Source organism: Aspergillus welwitschiae, assembly GCF_003344945.1.
Source record: "Aspergillus welwitschiae strain CBS 139.54b unplaced genomic scaffold BDQ94scaffold_45, whole genome shotgun sequence".
In the NCBI taxonomy this organism is placed as follows: Eukaryota; Fungi; Ascomycota; class Eurotiomycetes; order Eurotiales; family Aspergillaceae; genus Aspergillus; species Aspergillus welwitschiae.
The window spans coordinates 255,151-274,779 of record NW_020798739.1 but is presented as its reverse complement, the minus strand read 5'-3'; the positions used below and the strand labels follow the sequence as shown (position 1 = coordinate 274,779).

General features: G+C 49.7%; 7 protein-coding genes across 7 annotated transcripts; 2 read left to right on the top strand and 5 right to left on the bottom strand.

The window, feature by feature from the left end:
* Positions 1-208: 208 nt before the first annotated feature.
* On the top strand, positions 209-3,623 carry BDQ94DRAFT_183537 (uncharacterized protein; the record flags this gene model as incomplete). Its single annotated transcript, XM_026774444.1, has 3 exons — positions 209-2,890; positions 3,191-3,325; positions 3,600-3,623. Exons 1-3 carry the CDS (start codon positions 362-364, stop codon positions 3,621-3,623), a joined length of 2,688 nt encoding a protein of 895 aa, XP_026621531.1. The 5' UTR covers positions 209-361.
* Positions 3,624-3,664: 41 nt separating this feature from the next.
* BDQ94DRAFT_152096 (ATP phosphoribosyltransferase) lies at positions 3,665-5,477 on the bottom strand. Its single transcript, XM_026767891.1, has 5 exons — positions 5,249-5,477; positions 5,122-5,156; positions 4,509-5,006; positions 4,308-4,445; positions 3,665-4,239 (listed from the first exon to the last, which is right to left on the bottom strand). Exons 1-5 carry the CDS (start codon positions 5,263-5,265, stop codon positions 4,004-4,006), a joined length of 924 nt encoding a protein of 307 aa, XP_026621530.1. The 5' UTR covers positions 5,266-5,477; the 3' UTR covers positions 3,665-4,003.
* A 350-nt stretch (positions 5,478-5,827) lies between these two features.
* On the top strand, positions 5,828-6,564 carry BDQ94DRAFT_162850 (40S ribosomal protein eS28; the record flags this gene model as incomplete). The annotated part of the gene is made up of 3 exons (XM_026769622.1): positions 5,828-5,888; positions 6,025-6,108; positions 6,503-6,564. 3 exons carry the CDS (start codon positions 5,828-5,830, stop codon positions 6,562-6,564), a joined length of 207 nt encoding a protein of 68 aa, XP_026621529.1.
* A 623-nt stretch (positions 6,565-7,187) lies between these two features.
* Positions 7,188-10,895, bottom strand: msh3 (mismatch repair protein MSH3). The gene is made up of 3 exons (XM_026776977.1): positions 10,026-10,895; positions 8,853-9,949; positions 7,188-8,793 (listed from the first exon to the last, which is right to left on the bottom strand). Exons 1-3 carry the CDS (start codon positions 10,807-10,809, stop codon positions 7,318-7,320), a joined length of 3,357 nt encoding a protein of 1,118 aa, XP_026621528.1. The 5' UTR covers positions 10,810-10,895; the 3' UTR covers positions 7,188-7,317.
* A 605-nt stretch (positions 10,896-11,500) lies between these two features.
* Positions 11,501-13,318, bottom strand: BDQ94DRAFT_183534 (uncharacterized protein; the record flags this gene model as incomplete). Its single annotated transcript, XM_026774443.1, has 1 exon — positions 11,501-13,318. One exon carries the CDS (start codon positions 13,316-13,318, stop codon positions 11,501-11,503), a length of 1,818 nt encoding a protein of 605 aa, XP_026621527.1.
* Positions 13,319-14,049: 731 nt separating this feature from the next.
* Positions 14,050-16,107, bottom strand: BDQ94DRAFT_152090 (Rab geranylgeranyltransferase subunit beta BET2). The gene is made up of 4 exons (XM_026767890.1): positions 15,694-16,107; positions 14,885-15,622; positions 14,708-14,832; positions 14,050-14,650 (listed from the first exon to the last, which is right to left on the bottom strand). Exons 1-4 carry the CDS (start codon positions 15,790-15,792, stop codon positions 14,608-14,610), a joined length of 1,005 nt encoding a protein of 334 aa, XP_026621526.1. The 5' UTR covers positions 15,793-16,107; the 3' UTR covers positions 14,050-14,607.
* A 2,322-nt stretch (positions 16,108-18,429) lies between these two features.
* BDQ94DRAFT_152088 (uncharacterized protein) lies at positions 18,430-19,598 on the bottom strand. The gene is made up of 2 exons (XM_026767889.1): positions 19,577-19,598; positions 18,430-19,304 (listed from the first exon to the last, which is right to left on the bottom strand). The coding sequence occupies exon 2, from the start codon at positions 18,856-18,858 to the stop codon at positions 18,619-18,621; it is 240 nt and encodes a 79-aa protein (XP_026621525.1). The 5' UTR covers positions 18,859-19,304; positions 19,577-19,598; the 3' UTR covers positions 18,430-18,618.
* Positions 19,599-19,629: the final 31 nt, after the last annotated feature.

Here is a 19,629-nt window from a genome sequence, read left to right as displayed (position 1 = left end):
ATCTTGTGTTCCGTCCCACGCTCTCTCGCGTCCCCGTTATTGCTATGGTCTCCATGCGCTTGATTTGCTGATCGCCTCCAGCACGCTCCAGTCTCGCCCCTATGGAGCCACACTAACGCGAATACGAATGCTCCATCATAGACATTCAAACCGTTAGTTTAGTGCGCTATCCCATAGTAACCCATCCATCTATCCACTCTGACATGTGATGGATCCTAATCGAACTGCCCTCTTTAGTCTGTCTCAGCCTTTCTCTTTCCATCTATTCTTATCTTCCCTCATCACTCCATTTTTAAACCCTCTTCTCTGCATGGGTCATACATAATCTCAGCTCTTTCTCCCCTCTCCGCCCACCTTAACCATGGCGCTTCCTGCACATCCAGCGGGGACCAATGGTCAGGTCCCCGTCATTGCACACACCTCGCCAGCTGCACAACACTCGCCCACCTTCACCGTCAATTCGAGTTCCGACAGTGAGGATCCAAATTTCCCGGACGCCGTCCGCGAAGATGAGGCCAATGAAGTGGTCGGGGTTAGCATGAGTCGCGCCCAGAGCCGTATGAAGGCGCGCCTCACGCCTGCGGAAGAGAAAAGCCGAATGATGGAACGGCAGAGCAGCTACTTCGACACAATCCCGGATACGCCGGAACCGGAGGGTCTTTTTGCATCTGAAATTACCGACGAACCAGAGGCTTTGCCTGAGGAACCGGCTGCTAAGCCGGGTGATGCTCAAGCCTCCTCAGCGGACTTGGCGGCGCCACAGCGTGACAGCGCCCGGGGTTCCAAAGACGGGCAGCGAACCAGCTTCACCCGTTCGATCTTGAAATCCGGGTTACCCCTTCGACCTAGGGCATGGTCCGGCGACTCCTTGACCAATATACGCCTGAAGAAGTTCCTGCCAGATCTGTTAACTAAACGGTCATCGCTCTCCTTCCGACCCGGCTCGCCATTCCATGTCCGGGCTCGCAGTCAAACCCTAAAACCGGCGTCAAAGCTGGCACTAGAACAAGAAAAGGAGGAATCCACGTTGCAGTCCCGGCGCAAGTCATTCTCCGACCCGGAGTCCAGAGATAGCCCCGAGGAGCAAGTATCTGAACTCGATCCTCTCGGGGGCGCCACGACCGCTAGACACTCGTATGCACGAAGACCCAGTACGACAGGCCCTCCTTCCCTCCTACGGAGATCGTCTTCAGACCAATCTCTATACTTGAGAGCCTCATCAACCGCATCATCTCTCGAGCAGCGTCCCCGTTACGAGCACATCCATTCGCAGGTCAACAGCCGATTCAAGGCGATTAAAGACAGCCTCCAGGACTCCAGCAGCCGGCTGCTTAGTATGCCCACACTGCACTTGCAAGACCTCCGAAGTGATTGGGGCTATAAGCCCTTTCTGTCCGATGTAACTAATCGCAGGGGTCACACCTACGCCACGCCAGAGCGGCCACACTCTGCTCGGGAGGTGCCGGGTGATGATTCGTTACCACCTCGGGCCCGTTCTCCGCGGACTAGTATCAGTGCACAGTACCCCAATCTGACTGAGGCCATGGCGGAAATGACCGGTGATGTTGTTATTCTCGGAGGCTATCGAGGCTCAGTCTTGCGGTCCGCCAAACCGCCGCAGCGTCAACTGTGGGTTCCGATGAAAGTCGGTCTGAATCTTCGCAAGGTGGATCTGGAGGTGGGCCTAAATCCGGAAGACGAGGAGCGCATGGAAGAGACTATCATCCCATCTGGCGTGTTGTCTCATGTTGGCCCAGTCGACATTTGCCGCCGCTTGATGAAGCGCCTTCAAAAGTGCCCAAACGCCGTTAACGGGGATCTCCGAGTCCACGATTATGGTTACGACTGGCGATTGAGTCCGCATTTACTTGCTAAGCGACTAGTCAAGTTTCTAGAAGGCTTGCCCTGTAACTCCCCAGACACCCCTCGCGAAAAGCGCGGAGCCTATGTCATCGCCCACAGTTTGGGCGGCCTCATCACACGGCATGCCGTTAATCAGCGGCCGGATCTCTTTGCAGGAGTCCTCTATGCAGGCGTCCCGCAGCACTGTGTCAACATCTTAGGCCCTCTCCGTAATGGGGATGATGTGCTGCTTAGTTCCCGCGTCCTTACAGCTCAGGTGAACTTCACCTTCCGTACCAGCTTTGCCCTGCTTCCAGAGGACGGACACTGTTTTATCAATAAGCGGACGAAGGAAGAGTACCGTGTGGATTTCTTTTCTGCCCAGGCGTGGGACGACTACCGGCTCTCTCCTTGTATCAATCCGGCCCTTCCACTTGGAAACAACAGAGGCTTCAAGGACAACCTGCCTCTTCTCGGAAAGCGCATCTCCACCGTCCTAGGCAGTAAGGATAGTCTAGCCTCGTCGGATGATGCCAATGGCGAGCAGGCATCACATAATCACACCCAGCACCCTTACGAAACAGCAAATCCTTCCAGTGAGGCCACCGGCAAATCTGCGCCGGTCGCTCCCCCGAACCTGGAGAGCGCGGTAGGACCAACCCCCAACTTCAAGGGTTCAGCCAACACCAAGGCTACCACAACTACGACCATACCCCGTGCGACAGCCGTGACTTATCTGGAGCGTACTCTAGCAGAGGTCCTTCGGTTCAAACAAGAGCTTGCATTCAACTCCTCACATCAGTCTCAAAACCAATACCCACCCTTTGCCGTGCTATACGGCAAGTCCGTACCCACCGTCTACGGAGCTCGCGTCGAATCACGCGAACGTATCCCATACCAAGACGCCTACGACGATCTGGCTTTCGCAGCCGGTGACGGCGTCTGTCTTGCCTCCGCGGCCATGCTGCCGCCGGGATACCGGATCATCAAGGGTGGTCTGGTAAAGAGCGATCGTGGACACGTCGGGCTTCTCGGCGACCTGGAAGGCGTGGGTCAATGTCTTCTGGCGTTAGTCAGAGGCCGACAAGAGGGTGTTGGACTGGGTGGTTCTTCCCAGCAACAGCCGTCTTCGTCATCATGATTTATCATCATCATTATTATCCTCATACCTCTCAGTCTCTCTCTCCCCTCCCGACAAGACAAACACATGCATGCATACATATCGTCATTGTTATTACCGCCTATGCATACTAGAAACGATACCCCTATCATAAATATTGTTCGCACTGCATCCTGTTTATGACGACTATGTATGAATAATGAATGACTATTCATATGGTATATACAGTGTATTGATACTTTGATTGGTTGCGAAGCTGAAACAGCATCCACATCCATACATACGAGTGTCTCCGCCTTTGTGATCTGCGGGACTACTACTACTCATCACCACATGCATACAATGTTCATGGCTAGAATTGGTGTGTAAAATATATCATCTACAATCCAAAGAGTTGGTTTAGGCATTATTTTGGGCTGTTTTTACGCTTTAGAAACAATAATCCTTCCAATTTCGCCCTCTTCCAGTACAATGGTACTACTAGTACTATATATATATCAAGCATCTACAGGTATGGTATCATGAGAACAGGCCCTAAGAATGAAACTGAGTACTAGTAACTGAAATTATATTCAGCGCATATACTAGACAGTGACTCAACTAATTCAACATCTTAATACTACACTAGTAGTACTAGGCTAGTCAATCCTTTAGCAACTGAGGATATGGGTCCTCGGGTTCCTGCAGGAATGAATATGCGGGGTCCTGTTTTATCTGATAGGTTCTGTTGTTTTTCTTTTTCCTTGATATCTTTCTTTTTTTCCTCAGCTACCATTCGATTCTGAGGTCATCCACTACCAACCCTTTCATTAAATCATATCAATGAATGTATCTCCACACTGATTAGTACTCTTGGAAAGAGTTACCGTACTCTGATCATTGAACCGTATCTCATGGACTCGATTATACCCGTCTAACCATCTAGAATGCCGATAATATTTGATCACAAGAAATATAACGAGAAAGAAAGGAAGAAACGCGCCCTATACATGAAGAGAAGAAAAAGGAAAATTGCAAGATAACGAGGCTTTGCTTTCACACTTAACCCGTTCTCGAGTTGGCGATGTTCAGGACCAGAATATCCGTTGCGCCAACCTTGGTCAGGTCGTCCATGACCGTCGCGATCTTCTTCTTCTCGACCATCGAGCTGACGGCCACCCAGCCGTCTTCTTCCAGGGCGGTCACCGTGGGTGCGCGCTTGCCGGGGGTGATCTTGGAGGCGGTGGCCAACTCTCCGCGGGGGATGTTGTACTGGCACAGGACGTATTTTTGGGCAGCTGCAGAGAAGGGGAGACGAATTAACCGAACCGATCGGATGATATGGAAGGCAGAAGCAGGAACTTACTGATGACACCGCGGATACGGGAAGCAATCAGGTCAACCAGAGGGTTCTGGGTCTTCTTGGACTTGACCAGGACGGAGATGGTCTCGACGACGGTGTCGATGGCCTTGAGACCAGCGGCCTTCATGGTCTCACCGGACTCTATGGACTCAGTTAGTCGCTAACTGGCCTGATAATGCTGCGAATGAGGATCTTTAAGCTTACCAACAAGATCAACGATGCCGTCAGCAACGCCCAGAGCGCAAGCAGCCTCAACACTGCCGCCGACGTACTTGATCTTCGTGCTGAGCTCGCTCTTGTCAGCCTCGCTCTTGCCCTCGAGCTTGGCAAAGAACTGCTCAGTGAGAGCAGTGAAGCTGGTGACAATGTTACGGCCAATCAGCTGCTTGGCCTCAGTGATGTCGCCCTTCTCCGGAACCTGCACCTGGAGCTTGCAGGCGCCGAAGCCAAGGTCCATGACCTCCTCCACGTTCGAGACTTCGCCGCGGGGCAGCAGCGCATCGTGCTCGGCAATCTGGTCGCGTCCGGTGATACCAAGATCAACACGGCCTTCACCGACAAAGGTGGGGATATCTGCGGCGGGAAGGAAGATGAGGGCGATAGGAAGGTTCTTGACCAGGGCGATGTCCAGGCGGGTTTCGCGACGGAACTGGATGTCGCAGCCGGCCAGGAGGTCCAACGTAGCTTGTTGAAGACGGCCCTCTGTTCATGGCAAGGCAGGCGTTAGTCCGGTGCTTGGTTTAGGGGCCATTGGTGGGTTGGACAATTTGGGGGGGTGCTTTGCGGTCAGGGAGAGTGAGTCATGGCGGGAACTTGCTTTTGGGGACAGCGAAGAGCAGTCTTCCTTCGAGGCTGTAAGGGAAAATGTCAGTCAATATATACAAATGGTGACGAGCATGTGGTGATCGTGGGGTTCAATGCTTGCTACGGGGCAATTGACTCACTGGTTGACGAGATCCATTCTGACGATCAACGGCGCGGGGTAAACCGGCAAGGAAATTGGAGACGACAAGTGAAGAAAAAGAAGAGCAATTGAAGGATTAGGAGATAAATCCAAGATCTATGAGACTATCGAATATCCTAAAACAGGGTATTGCGAACAGAAATAAAGAGTTAAACAGAGGTAAGAGAGAGTAAGAGGGGGGAATAAGCAGCGTAGAGGAAGAGGAAGAAGATGCCGCAGAAAAGAGTCTGAAATCCCCGTCATCGGAGGGGCCCGAATTTCTTACCTCAGGCCAGCCAAGGTCAGGGTTATTCTCTGCCTGATACTTCTGCCTAGGATTTCAGGCTAGAATGGATAGATTACCTCATCATCAGCCTGACATTCCAGGCTTTAGTGAGTGCCTGACGGCTCAGGCCACATTAGCCCTGAGCCCTCGCCTTTAGCCCAAAACAGAAACCCAACCCACACAAGCCGCAAATCCCTCGATTTTCACGAACGGCTTCAACTTCTGCCAACCCCCCCCAAACGCCATCTTCACGCATCCCGTCAGTCCTTCGCTGTCGTCAAGCCCAACTCCAAGATGGATTCCGCCAAGCAGCCCGCTAAGCTCGTCAAGGTCACCCGTGTCCTCGGCCGTACCGGTACGTCGTGAATATCTCAATTTTCCGAATTTCGATGCCTTTCGCCTGGATATATACAATTGCGGTGTTTCCGCAACGGCGTGGGGATGGTACCTTTTGCTTGAGAGCAGATTCTAACAAGCATTTTACTTTTTAGGATCCCGTGGTGGTGTCACCCAGGTCCGCGTCGAGTTCATGGACGATACCTCCCGCAGCATCATCCGTAACGTCAAGGGCCCAGGTATGCGATTTCTCCGTTGATTACAGTTGATGATATATATTTTCTACGGCTATGGTGGTGGCGCTGGTTGGACCGAATCGAATTATTTCCCCTCGAAGAGAAAATCCCGCGAGAAGAATGGCAAAGAATGAGAGTGCGCACGCATCGGAAATCGACAACATCCACGATTCTATAAGCGAAAAGGACGAATCTCCCAAACCCAACACGACGCACGCAGGAATCGAAGAGAAGGAATAAGGAAACCAAGCAGTATCGCGGGTTATTTTCATCTCCACGGGGAAATATCGCATTCAGTCCAGCCAGCCAGCCAACCAACCAGTCGCTGCGTCATGTCCAAACCAAACCCATATATCGCACACATCAAGCTAACTAAACTCCTCTTCGTCGCAAACAGTCAAGGTCGACGACATCCTCTGCCTGCTCGAGTCCGAACGCGAGGCCCGCCGTCTCCGTTAATTTCCTTTACCAACTCCGAGTTTTCGTCAACATCTTTTTCCCTCTCGAGGCTATGTACCCTTGCTTGCGTTGGAAATGATTCTGGGAGGTCGGGAAGGCAAAAAAGAACTATCTTATCTTATGGGCTGATGCGGCATCCGGGTTGTTGTGACTTCGTTGTCCTTTTGTTGTTTTTCTTATCATTCCTGTCTGTGTGTCCAGAATCATCCTTGCACTACTGGACTTCATATAGAGAGAAAGAGAGAAACAAGAGAAAACGAGGCTATCAACCTGAAATACAAAAAACGAAGGAAAAAAATTTGAAATCCCACGGGCGCGAGGTGATCTTCTATTCATCAAGTCTCTGTCTAGATTACCCCTTTTCTTAATTTCTTTTTCCCTCGTGTTGTACGCACGATGCACTCGAATCGGATGGAGCTTTGTGAACATGCTCAATTGGACCGTAGGTGGTATCAGGGGAATACGGTCTGCGAAGGCAACTATATCTTGTGCCGGTATTTCGTGAGTCCTAGCCTAAGATACACATGTCCATTCCACCTGTTGCCCATCGTAGATATTATTGCCATAGATGTATAAGATGAAGGAAACAGCAGTGTGGGGGCCCCGCTTATATGAGCCATTCAATTGATATTCATAAATCTTATATGTCTCAAATCCTAACAGTTTCTTAATGCAATGCCGGCAATACGCTCATGTCAGATAGAAAGGGCAGTAACAATCTATAATATTCTCTCCCCACCAAGTGCTTATCAACTACAGCTGCTCTGCGCTGCTGATGAGGCGCTCAATCATATTTTCATCCTTGGAGCCTTCAATGACCTCTCCGACGGCCGTCACAAGACCAGCCAGTTTCCGCCGGCGGATTTTCTCCTCCAATTCTTTACTCTTCTGCCGGGCTTGGTCCAGCAATGGCCCTGGCAGGTTTGCTAACCGCGCGACATTCAGCCCGTAGCTGCGGTGTGCCACGCCTTCACCTACCTCATAGAGGAATGTGATCTCTTCGTCTGTTCCGGTACCCGACTCAGTGAAGCGCATGTGCACGTTGCGTAATTCTTGGTCTGCGAAGGAATGGACCATTGAAGAGAGGTGTTGATAATGCGTGATGAAGAGGGTAAGGCTCCGAATCGACCGTACCATGTAGTCAAGGACAGCTTGTGCAATTGCAACGCCATCATGGGTTGACGTACCCCGGCCCAGTTCATCCAGAATGACAAGTGACCGTGGAGTCGCTTGCTTGAGTATGTCAGCGGTTTCGGAAAGCTCGACCATGAAGGTAGACTCGCCAGCTAGCATGTTGTCGAAAGCACCCATGCGTGTAAACACAGCGTCCAACATACCAAGCTTGGCAGACTGCGCGGGAACATAAGAGCCTATTTGCCCCATGATGGCAATAAGAGCTACTTGCCGTACATAGCTGGACTTTCCGCCCATGTTGGGCCCGGTAACCAGAAGAGCGCGTGTCTTGTCGCTGTCCAGGTCGATGTCGTTTGGTACATAGCTGTCCAGCAGTAGCTGTTCGACCATTGGATGACGTCCCTGGTCTACTTGGATGCACGTATGGTCCGTATATTCGGGCTTCACATATCCCGGTTGACTAGCTATAGTCGCCAGAGCTATCAGGCAGTCAAGCGTGGCCAATGCCTGCACACTATCCCTGAAGGGCTGGTATTTGGTTGCTATATCAGCGAGAAGGGATATGAAAGCCTGGTCACACGCCGCGGCCAACGCTTCTTTATGTTGGTCACGCTGTCGCATGAGTTGGATGACTTCCGGCGTGTGAAACCTTGAAACTTTCTTGGTGCCGCTCACTTTCACCCACGATGCAGGGACACGTTTGATGGAAGCCGAGCTGTTCTCGACTTCAATCAAATAATCAATCCCCGCAACAGACTTGTATTCGACCGTCTTCTTCCCAAGCTTCTGGCCAGCAACAGAGCGATGCTCCTCTAGCTCGTGTTCCACACTTGCAATGCCGAGCTTTTGGTCGCTGATATCTTCTGTCTCCTCGGCTTCCCGGAAGAAGGCATATTTATCATCACTCTTCGCAGCATGCATATTTATCTTGTCCAGAAATGCTACAACATCTTCCAGGATCGTAGGGAGACAAGTGATCGCCTCATTGATGGCAGTAGATGCAAAACCGGTATCCGCAGGTGATTTCACGTCAGAAAACTCCTGCGCAATCATTTGCATCGTCTGCAAAACGGTGAGGAGTTCCGGTCGAGTACACTGGTTATCTTATTAGTCTTTACTCAAGTGGCACAGAATTATCGAGACGAAAAACCAACCTTGCCGTAATAGATCCGGATCAAGCTCTTTTCCAAGTCGCTCTTGACCTTTCCAAGCAGACCCTTGAGCCGCTCTACCATTACCGTCTTTTCTGAATTCTTCAGCTCTTCGACGGCGTTCACCCTCTCCTCCAGCCTCGACTTGTCTAGCAGAGGACGTCCGACCCATTTCCGGAGCATGCGCTGTCCGAACCGCGTTTGCGTCCGATCAAGCGTCCAGAAGAGACTGCCTTTAGTCGTATGGTCCGTTTGATTTTGGTAGATCTCAAGGCTCATGAGAGTGTTCCCATTCAGAAGCATGTGTGATCGGGAGGAAAAGTGTTGGAAGTATTTTGTCAACTCGAAAACATATTCCAAGCCGTACTCTTTCATGTGCTCGATCATGGACGAGAGGCAAATGGTCACTTGCTCTGGCAGATTGAGCACCTTCTGAAGTAGGCTACTCGCCTGCGCGTCATCTGCAGCACTGGCCGTCTTCATTTTTCCTGCATAAAAGCTGGAGACGTGGCTGTGTGACTCTGCGGCGGCAGTTTTCGACTTAAGTACTCTTTCCACGCGGGTCTTGTCCCCGAAGACGTTCAACTTGCTGCCAGAAAGATGCTGAACGAGCTTCTCCGTAGCCTTGGAAAGCTCGCCAACGATCAAAAGCTCACAGGGTGCAATATGCAGCAACCTCGTTTCGATCTCGCTTCTCATGAACCCATCTTCAAAATCGTCATAGACTATGTCTCCTGTAGCTGGCTGGACAGCAACAATTCCCACTTGAACCTTCTCGTCATTGCCCCAGCCCTTTGCATTTGTTTCAGTTATGCATAGCAAGTAGCCGGTTGCTGGTGAGGCGCCGCCAGATGCTGCAGGCATAGGCCCTCCTAAGCCCTCCGCATCGTCAATGTAGGTACCCTTGGTGTACAAATTGGTGAGTTTGCGCACGAAGGGCGCGTTACGGTTGTCGCCCGCTGCTTTCAAAGCAGCGGTCTCTATTTGTCTCACAACGCCGACCTTATGACCTGCAGCAACGAGGCGCTTTACATGTACATGTAATCTGTGGACTGGTATGCTAGCGGAGGCGAAACGATCGAGGTGTGCTTCAGAAGGATCTAGATTTGACAAGACCACGTTAGGCACGAACTGCTCAAGCAGGATGTGAGAAGGAGGCGACGGAACCATACTTACGTTCGTCAAATCTCAGTTTCCCTGGGATACAGACAATAGACAATTCCTTTGCGGCGACCCTCGCATCTTCACCAAAGAATCGGAACTTATAGCCAACTTCAACTACTAGGACTGTATCCATATGCTTGCGCTTTATGTCGATGACCTGCTTCTCCATTGGAGTGAGCTTGCTTCCGCCTTTCTTCGCAGCAGCTTTGCCCTTAGCAGGAGGGGGTGGTGCTGCTTCCTCCTCATCTTCAGGCTCAGCACCCTCTTCGGGCGTAGCTTCGCTAATGGCATTTCTACCAATGCCAATGAGGCAGTCCGCGCCACCCAACTTCCGAACGAACTTGTGGTGTAACTCTTCTCTCTCCTTCTGTCTTTGTCCAGCCTCGAGTTCAACTGCCGCCTGTGACCCTTCCACTCCAGTATTCACCGCTGGTGAGCTGCTGAACTTAAATCTTTCAGTTCTTTGGCTACTGGTCAGGGCCGGGGGTCGCTCTGTAGTTGATGTTGACTTCGGAATCTCTTCTCTGCTTGCGGGATAAAGGCCGTTCGTTCTAACTCTTTTAGGAGCCGGTGCGACTATGTCATCCTCCTCATCATCGGTCAGGGCTTTATCTTTCTTTGCCGCTCGTTCCTGATTGTCCGCTTTATCAAAAGTTGCAGCTGGGCTTTTCTCTTCAACGACATTGACTGAAGCTTGCTGGGCTGTTTGTGGTTTCTTCGTGAAGAAGCTCGCGAGCGTTGACTGTTTCCGCTTCACCCCCGGTGACGAAGAATTCTGTGATGAGGGAAGGGGCATTTTCTCCTTGTGGTCGAAACCACCGGCAATCGCCGAGGCAAAATATCCTAACACTATAAGGACACCGAGGGGAAAGGGTTCGCGGTAGCGGTAGCGCCTGCTGGTCGCAGCCTAGACGTCCAAAAACAACCTAGGATATCTGAATTCATATGTCATGCATCAAAGAATCGCATCAAACGGATTCCGGAGCCAAAGAATTGGCCTTAGCGTCAAATGCGTGTCCGCGGCTCGATGACCTCGACGCGTGGAGGAGCTCCGTCACGCCCGTCACGCGTAATGGCCTTAATTGAGGATGATATAAGCATTTATGCCTGAGGCATATGTATTTACCGAGTTACTTCGAGGCATCAAAGTATACACTTTGTCTATCCTTTTCTGTCTCCATTTTAAAGTAAGCATAACGTGTTTGGCGTTCTTATACATAATAGCATACTAGTATGCAGTGTCGAGGGGCGTCGTCTGACAGTCAATGTATAGCAGCTACCACCGAAGGTTGACCCCAATGCAGTGCTAACCACCCAAGTATCCATACCACATAACGGGATTGCTTGTATATAAGTCGAATGCAAGGCATGCTACAAAGCAATGTCACTTTAGGGTCTAAAGGCTATCAATATCGAGCAAGGGCCGTATAAAGAAATGGTTCGACCCGCAGGAACTGGACTCAAAGAACACCGGCAAAGACCAGAGCTTAGAACGAGCTCCCGTCCAGGTAAAGTCGGCCAAACTCGCTTTCATCAACGTCCGAAATTGTTGACTCGGGTGAGCCAAGCAGTGGTTCATACTGGTTGTTCGGTCTATGTTCTGGTTTTGGACTATACATTGGACCATCGTCAACGGGCAACCCGGGGAGTGAAACGGCCAAAGGGTTATATGAGTATCCAGTGGGGCTTTCCTGGTTATCGAATGATCTGAAGCCAACTGGTCGAGGATCTCTGAAAAAGTACTGTGGTGGGTAACAGATTTCGCCGGTTACATGCTCCGTGAGAGAAGGGGCATGCCAGTCCATCAAAGGATCAATGCGGCCACGAATATCCAGGAGTGGTTCAATGTTCTCCTTGTCCATGGTCAGACCATGCGCCCGTCCAGCCACTGCAGAAGATTGGTCACCAGGTGATAGTGGATAAGCATCATGATGAAGTGTGAAATCTTTCAGGAGGTATAGAGGATGAGAGGAAGCCGACGCCACAGAATAAGTTCCATCGCCACAGTGAGAATCCGTAGAACCGGCAATGTACTGATTTGGTCCATCGTGAAAGATTGTAAATCCGGTACGAGGTTTGAGCTTAGTCCCTTTGAAAGACAATTCAAATTCGTCCATATCATCCTCGCGACTGCCATAGCGAAGCAGCCGCTGGGGCCCTAGGGATGCCTTCGGGAACTCTATATCTCTTCCTCTTGTATCTCTATCCACCAAGTTTCCATTGCGCTTGGTGGTCCTTCTAGTTCGCTTCCTACTTTGTCCACGTTGGATGTTAGGGTCAACTTGAGAGAGGACCCTTTTGGGACGGTTTACTCGACGTTTGGGAATGGGCGTCTCCCCTTTGAGGGGGCTGCTGTCCTCAACATTACCTGAGATCACACGCTGCTTCCGTAAAATTCCGGTAGGGGAAAAGACGAGCTCTGTGGGCTCCACGCAAAGGGACGTCTTCTCCATGAGCTTCAAGATACTTTCATCCTTCTTCTGATTGCGTCTGCGTCTCATCTGTTCGGTAGCCGAGTCAAAGATATCCATTCCAGGCCACAGCACACCCTTGAGTCTGGCTATTTCATCTACTCTTTCCTTCTCCATCTCATTTGTGGCGGGAAAATAAATACTGTCATTCTCGTTGTCGTCGATAAATGGATCACAGCCGTATTGGCCGGATGGCTGGGGGGCCACGTCTGCTTCGTTGTCCGGTGCCTTTGCCCAGTAAAATGCAGTTTGCACCGGAATGTCCTCGTCTTCCGCCCTTTGCATTTGTTCTTGCTTCCAGAGGTTGCATGAATTCTGTGCTGTCTTTGTCGGAGAGGCTACTGAGGCCAACGAGTGGTCTTCTAATCCAGGGTAAGTATGCATGAGATTATAAGACGGGTCACTAGGAGCGGCATTGGCTGAAGAGTATGGCGTGTTTGTGTCCTCAGCCTCGTCTTCAATGACATATGAGCGAGAGAGACGTGGGTCCAGATAATCAGGGAGTGGGTTCTGGGATGAAGGACTTGCAGTGGATACTGGCACTGTAGCATTATCAGTCTCGCTCTCCGTATATGATTTTTCTTGTATTTTTTTCTTGCGGGCTTCTTTCGAGGACATCCGATCCGAAAGCAACTTTGCTAAGTTGTTTCTCTTATACCATCTGTCATATTCACGTAGCAAGGCCACTGCATGCTGCTCTTGATGACTGCGTACTTGAAGTTTGAAATAGTGGGACAAGTGTGCCTTTGACGAGATATGGGTAAGCAAGTGCGATGCATCGCTGAATGTGGGCCGCTTGGGACAGATATTGCACAAAAGTGCAGCTGCATCCATTTTGGAAAGGGGTGTAAGAGGGTCCAGCGCCGAATCTTGGAAGAGATATCGAAGGAAACAACAAGGAGGAGATTCTCTCAACAACAGATGTGGTATTCCGGCCTTGGAAGGAAAGGATGAGAATCTTTAGAAGATAAGGCGTTACAAGATGGGGGACCTGCCCGGCTGACTCTCCTTCGCTGTCAATTCACAACTAGAGAAAGAGCTACCAAGGCCAGCTTTCTCCAGGCAGGCAAGTATTAATACGGGCAGGGGAGCAGATACTACTAGTAGACCACGCGATCGATCATAGTAGTTGACCCTCATATCATTTGCACATTTTCTACTATTGGGGACTCGTTAAGCGACGCCACTACATAATAGATATAAAAGTAGACCTTGGTTAGTAAGTAGTAGTTACCAGTTTCATTTATGTGGGTGGGTGGGAAGCAATACTTCAGTATAAACACGGAAAACGTATTCATGTATGATACACTGTTCTAGTATGGATGATACAATTCATGGCTCCGTTGCAAACAGAGTGAGAAGCCTAATTGTAAGCCAGTTTAGCATCCTATATGTGTCCTATAACCTAGTACGTCCTAGTACTAGAATACTAGAAGCCAACTACTCAGCAGACCAAGTAGTACCACTTATTCAACTATAACCCACGACCACTACTGACTATATATATCTCTCGGCCGTTTTCGGAGCTCGGGCTTCAATACTAGTAGTACTATTCATTATATTCACCGGTATCTGTTGAAGAAGGCTGTTTGCTTTTATATGAATAATCGAGTAGCAGTAACTAAGGAAAGGAGCACGAATCGACCAATGCCACCTTAGTAGAGATAGACGTTTGCTAGTACATGACTAGTAAATGTTATGATGGCCATGGCCTTTTTCTGTTTGCAGACAAATTGGACGGGATGCATTTAGCATCTGGCATCCTAGAAGAGCGTTGGATGTAAGTCAAGGCTACTAGTACATAAATACTAGTAATTTCTTCCACACCTTTATCAGTCAACTCCAAGGATGATACATATTTCATACTCTTCCGTGTTGATCAACTAGCTACTGTATATCTTGACTATGATTACGATTCATGTACCACTGTGTCTTAACAGCCTTTCCATAAGGCTATTGTGAGGGGGTATGAAGCGGAAATAAGTCACAGTGCCAATCACTCTTCTCCTGCCTTGTATCCCATAATCCATGGAGATAAAGAAAAACGGGTTATTAGATTGCAGGAGGTAAGGCCTACGTCAAAAAACAGTACTCAAAGGGTGATGTCATCATACAGCCAAAGATTACCGTTGAAGATATTTCTGTGTAATTGCCTTCGGCATACAACTAAACAAGAAAGTTAGCTATCCGCACCACTGCGTTGCGCAGGTTTGCATAACTCACTAAACCGGATCTACTTCTTGGATGCCACTGAACTTCAACAGGCTCAAACCGGCAATGGCAAAATGGGTATGAAACACATCAACCATGCTGCCTGGCCTGTCTCCGATACCCCCAGCCTCCGAATCCTTGATTGCGTCAGTGCCATGCATGCAAGGCCATGGCGAAGGGATAACATACCTGACAGCGCAAGATGAAAGCAGAAAGCTTGCCACTATCAATCCAGTGGAGTTTGTCGATCATAGCCAAGCTAGCACCAACCCACCAGCTATAGCATGCATCAGGCAGTTTCTCGGGCCTTCCATTCAGACCACCATTTTCGACCTGTCTTTCGCTGAGCCAACCTCCAAGACGGTCCTTGTTTACCAAGTCCAGTCGTCCGGCGATTGCCAGAGCTCCTACGCATGTGAAGATTTGACCAGCATGTGACTCAGCTCCAGGCTGGATGCCATAGCCGCCGTCCAAGTTCTCACACTGTTGGACATAGGAAATGGCTTTGGGCACATCGACTGTATGAAGAAGCCCAAGAAGGGAGAGTGCATTAAACGCGCCATACAGAAAGCGTGTATCTCTCTCACCCCATTCATCGCCCATGAAAGCGCCAGTGTCTTTGTCCTGTAGCCCTGCGATGAAAGAGCCAACCTTCTCTTTTCCTCCTAGACCGCGCTTCTCCAGCTCATCCACCGCGTCCAGGGTTACGAGAATTTGCACTGCCGATACTGTGTACAGCATGTGTGCATCATGGCCCGGAGCTGCCCCGAAGCCGCCATTCTCCCGTTGACACGAGAGAACAAAATCGATGGTATCTTCACGAGGAAGGACATCGGGACGGCCAAGGAGATGTAGAGCTGTCAAGCCCCAATACACCCCATTCAGGCGAAGGTGTTCTGTAAGCCAATATTCTAGCTCATCCCTCCTCTAGCATCACCTGTCAACCATCTTCCCCATCATCAAGAGAAGAACCATGGTTATAGTAAGAATTGACGCACGCTGTCCAAGTTCTTGATGTAATCCACATGTCTTTCGACACTAAGATTCAAGCTGGATTCGATCCCAGCAGCCCTACCAGGACCCGAAACTAAGGACATTTCTGTAACCGGATCGCTGAAAGCAGTGTAATTAGTGGTTGAGCTTTGACTAGTCAGGAGCTTCTTGCCGGCGCTAGAGCGGCAGCCTTAAGTGTTGTCCTGACCAAGGCCACGAAGCTTGTGCCTGCTAACACAAGGGCGATCAAGGCGGAGAAGCAGGTTTAAAGCTTTGGGGGTGGCAAACACAGGGTCGTCAAGGGAGGCAACCGCTGCACGTGTTCCCCCTCACTGCAGGTGAGGTTAGTATGAGGTGTCTTTGGAGGTTAGTCGTGGACGACTCGGGAAGCTGGGAGGGTAAAAAAAAAGCAAGCTTCGGGAAAAGGTGTGTGTGTGTGTGGTGGTCGGCGGTTGGCGACGAGAGGGGAGGGCTGACCATCACGTGATTAAACGCCACCGGGTAAGCTGCTGGGCCAAAAAGCGGGGCCCATTGTTTCAGCCTGGCGTTTAGGGCAGGATCGCCGTCTCCCACGGACAGCGGTGTGAAACCCCTGAGCGCCAAAGACTGCTTGCCCCTGGGTCCCTGCTCTCTCAGAAATGTTCGGTGGCTGGCCCTTGTGCCCATGCCATGGAGGCCGGGCTCCCGCGTCCCACTCTGGCACAAGTACAAAGTAAGTTGGTGGCAATGTCTATCAAATTTGTCAAATGCACGTAAGTCCAAGGTAGGCAGGTAGTATCGAAGTTTCTACCTAGCGCAGAGTGATCCTTGTGATGATGATGGGCACTAAGGTGCAGAACTGCAGGTATGGATGGGGAATGTGGGTTCTGTCTCTTCTACTCCGATAGTATTAGCTAGGCACAATTACGTAGTGCCGGGCTATTGACTCGGTATGGCGTAGGCGTAGTAGTAGTAGTCATATGAGTCTTCCACTGTCCCACGTGTAACAATGCCGTTGACTAGTCTAGATACTACTATATGTATCTATCTAAATATTTTCTAATCTAGTACCCTCTAGGCTCCAGGCAGAAATCGCTAAACGGGTAACGCTCATAACGCTTCCGCATAAGTGCCATGAGGTGCATGACCCTCAGGAGTCCACATTAATGATGAGTCCCATTTATGTCAAAAGCAGCAGATTGTCCTGGAGTACTAAAGCCGTAGGGGGAGCACGCTACCTTTGCTAACCGGAAGGGTTGAGTTGACTTCTCCACCACTGTAACGAAGCGCTAGACCACCAGAGGTGGGAAGCCGCGTGCTCCCTGTGGCAGCGTATAATGCCCCGTGGAACTACCGGAATATACTTCACACATGGAAGCGCCAAAGTATGTTTTGTTTTCAGTCCAGCATTGCTTACAGAAGCAGCGCAATTTCCAAATGACAGTTCCAGGGTTGTAAACCTGCCCCAGTGCTCTCTGGCTTTCTTTTTCCTTCCCCTTGTCTATATTTAGCCATCCGGAATGTACCGTACTACAAGAGAGGCACAACCAGAAAGTGTAGACATTCGGTGCTATAAATGTCATTGGTAAAGCGGGGCAATAAGACAATGATAACCATTATTTATTCGTTCAACGGTGCCTAGGAAGTCAGTAGTACCTAGGTACGGGGTACACTATCCAGGCACCGAGTACGCATTATTTCCTCTTTTCCCTATCATCCCCACTGACTGTATCAAATTTGTCTTGACTGAACCATGGTTGACTACCCCATACAGCTTCAAGAATCAGACCACTTGCTGGAAGGTTCAATATTCAGACGTTAATACTCATTTTATACAGTCAAACAAATTGTGAACAAAGACACCAAAAAGTTTTTTCTCACCATGAAGACTTCGGGAATAACCTACTCAAGAATGGGGGCCGTCTGCGGAGCCGACACAATACTTTTAGTGCCATAAGACTCTTAGACTACTGCATACTAAGCAGCCAGATAAGGTGCCACTCAAATGCTGTGATGGGCCTCCGCGTCAGGTACTCATGTGTCCCGGGTGCTTCTGATTTGGCCCTGCGACTGAAGCCCCGTCCAAATGTCCTTGGTTGGCCAATCCACGGTCGCAATGGCTGTCTCTTAGACCGGGCATGCATCATCCCGCCCAAGGCACCAACTGCCAGACCCGATCTTTTCTGGCCAGTCATTGTCACCGCTGCGAGTGTTTGGATGGGTCCTCCCGATCTTTCGGTGTATATCCCAATGGCCTGTACTCCGTCCACGCAGGAGGTGGCCATTGCAGCCCGGGGTGGCCATCATCACAAGGGTTATTGCGCAGTAGCGTGTTCAGGGGCAACCCGACAGGCACGAAAGATAACTAACTACACTTTGTATATTCTACCTACACAACAAAATTACTGAATCTTCCAAAACCTTTTTTTTCTGTCTTCTTCTCTTGCCTCTTGTCTTGCTTCTCGATAGTACTGAAATAGCTGTGAATAATGTAGCAACATACTTTGTAGTCATGAGTTAGTTTCTAATGTGGATTTGACTTTCCTTTCGGACAGCCTCTCGATTTTCTCACCATGGGAAGTTTAACCTTTCCATTTTGCCCCCCCTCTCTCCCCCAGCTGTAAGGTACTTGGGTATTTCGGTGACTATTGCAGATGTTAACCCATCAATACGTGGGTTGGATCAACGTCATCCTCCTGGTACCAGCCACGAGTTCCTTTCCCTTTTTAACCTCTATCCCTCAAATTTGGTTTAGGGTGCTTCATCAATCCTTCATTGATATTTTTCTTAAATTTCAATTTTATTTTGGATTTTTATCTATTGCCTGCCAATATCTGGCTGTTACTTGGATTTTGAAAGTACTATCTATCAGTAAGAGAACCTCTTCAGCATTCATTCTTCAGGAAGGGAGTGCCATGCTAAGCTGTCCTTACCTGTTTCAATTACAGACGTTATCCACTATCCTTTTTTTTTTTCCCATTATTATTTTTATTCCCTTCCCAGAATCCAAGGGCATCCATCCATCTGCTATCTGGTTGTCTGTGCACTAAAAAGATAGGCTTTTCATAATCCCATAACCACTCTGAAGCCACCCAGTAACTATTCCGGAGCCTTGCAACGCTATCTCCACTACCGACCCCCCCCTTAAAAAAACGGAGGCTTCTTAGCCTGACACACAGCCGCGCTTGCATAACACCGTCCAGGAATGTGTCGTCGCTGCGACATTCAAGTCTGAACACCTCCAACACCGTGTGGACTCGCGCTCTCGTGTTTCTTTGATCGCTATTACCACTTCTTCGGGAAACCCGTCAAGCGGACGGAAATTCTTTGTTCTTCTCTTTCCCTGTTCCTGTTCCTTTATTTTTATCATTTTTAGCATCTTCATTATCGCTTTAGGATTAGCTAGCAAATTCGCCGACACCTACTCGTCCCCTTGGTACGCCGACCGCCCTCTTCAACACCGCTCAGACACACAAATCGAGATTCTTAGGCGAGCGTCTATTTACTAAACCTCTGTCACCGCATTAAGTCACCAGAAGCAACAGTTCGCATCGCTGTTCGGTCAAAATTGTTGTGGAGGGGATAAGTAACAACCGGAGGGGGAGTCTCCATCTAACATGAGGGGCGGCGCAATCTGGTATGTGTGTGGTGACTTATTTTTCTTTTCTTATTTGAGTCGAATCCTCAAACGACTGTCCACTATCTCCTCCCCTCAAGACAGCTCATTTGCCCTGAGACTGCTGGCTGTTCCTGGAGCAATGGTGTTTCAATGGTCTTGGGGTGTACTATCTCTATCCAACTGATCCCTACCCACGATCCTGTATCAGTGCACTGTCTCCCCTGTCGTGGTCCTCTCAAGAACGCGTCTTAATCTTTCATCTTGCTGACCACTATGCGACTCTACATTAGAACTATCGCCCCGACATATCCTTGCAGAAAAGCAACAACCCCCTTCTTCAACT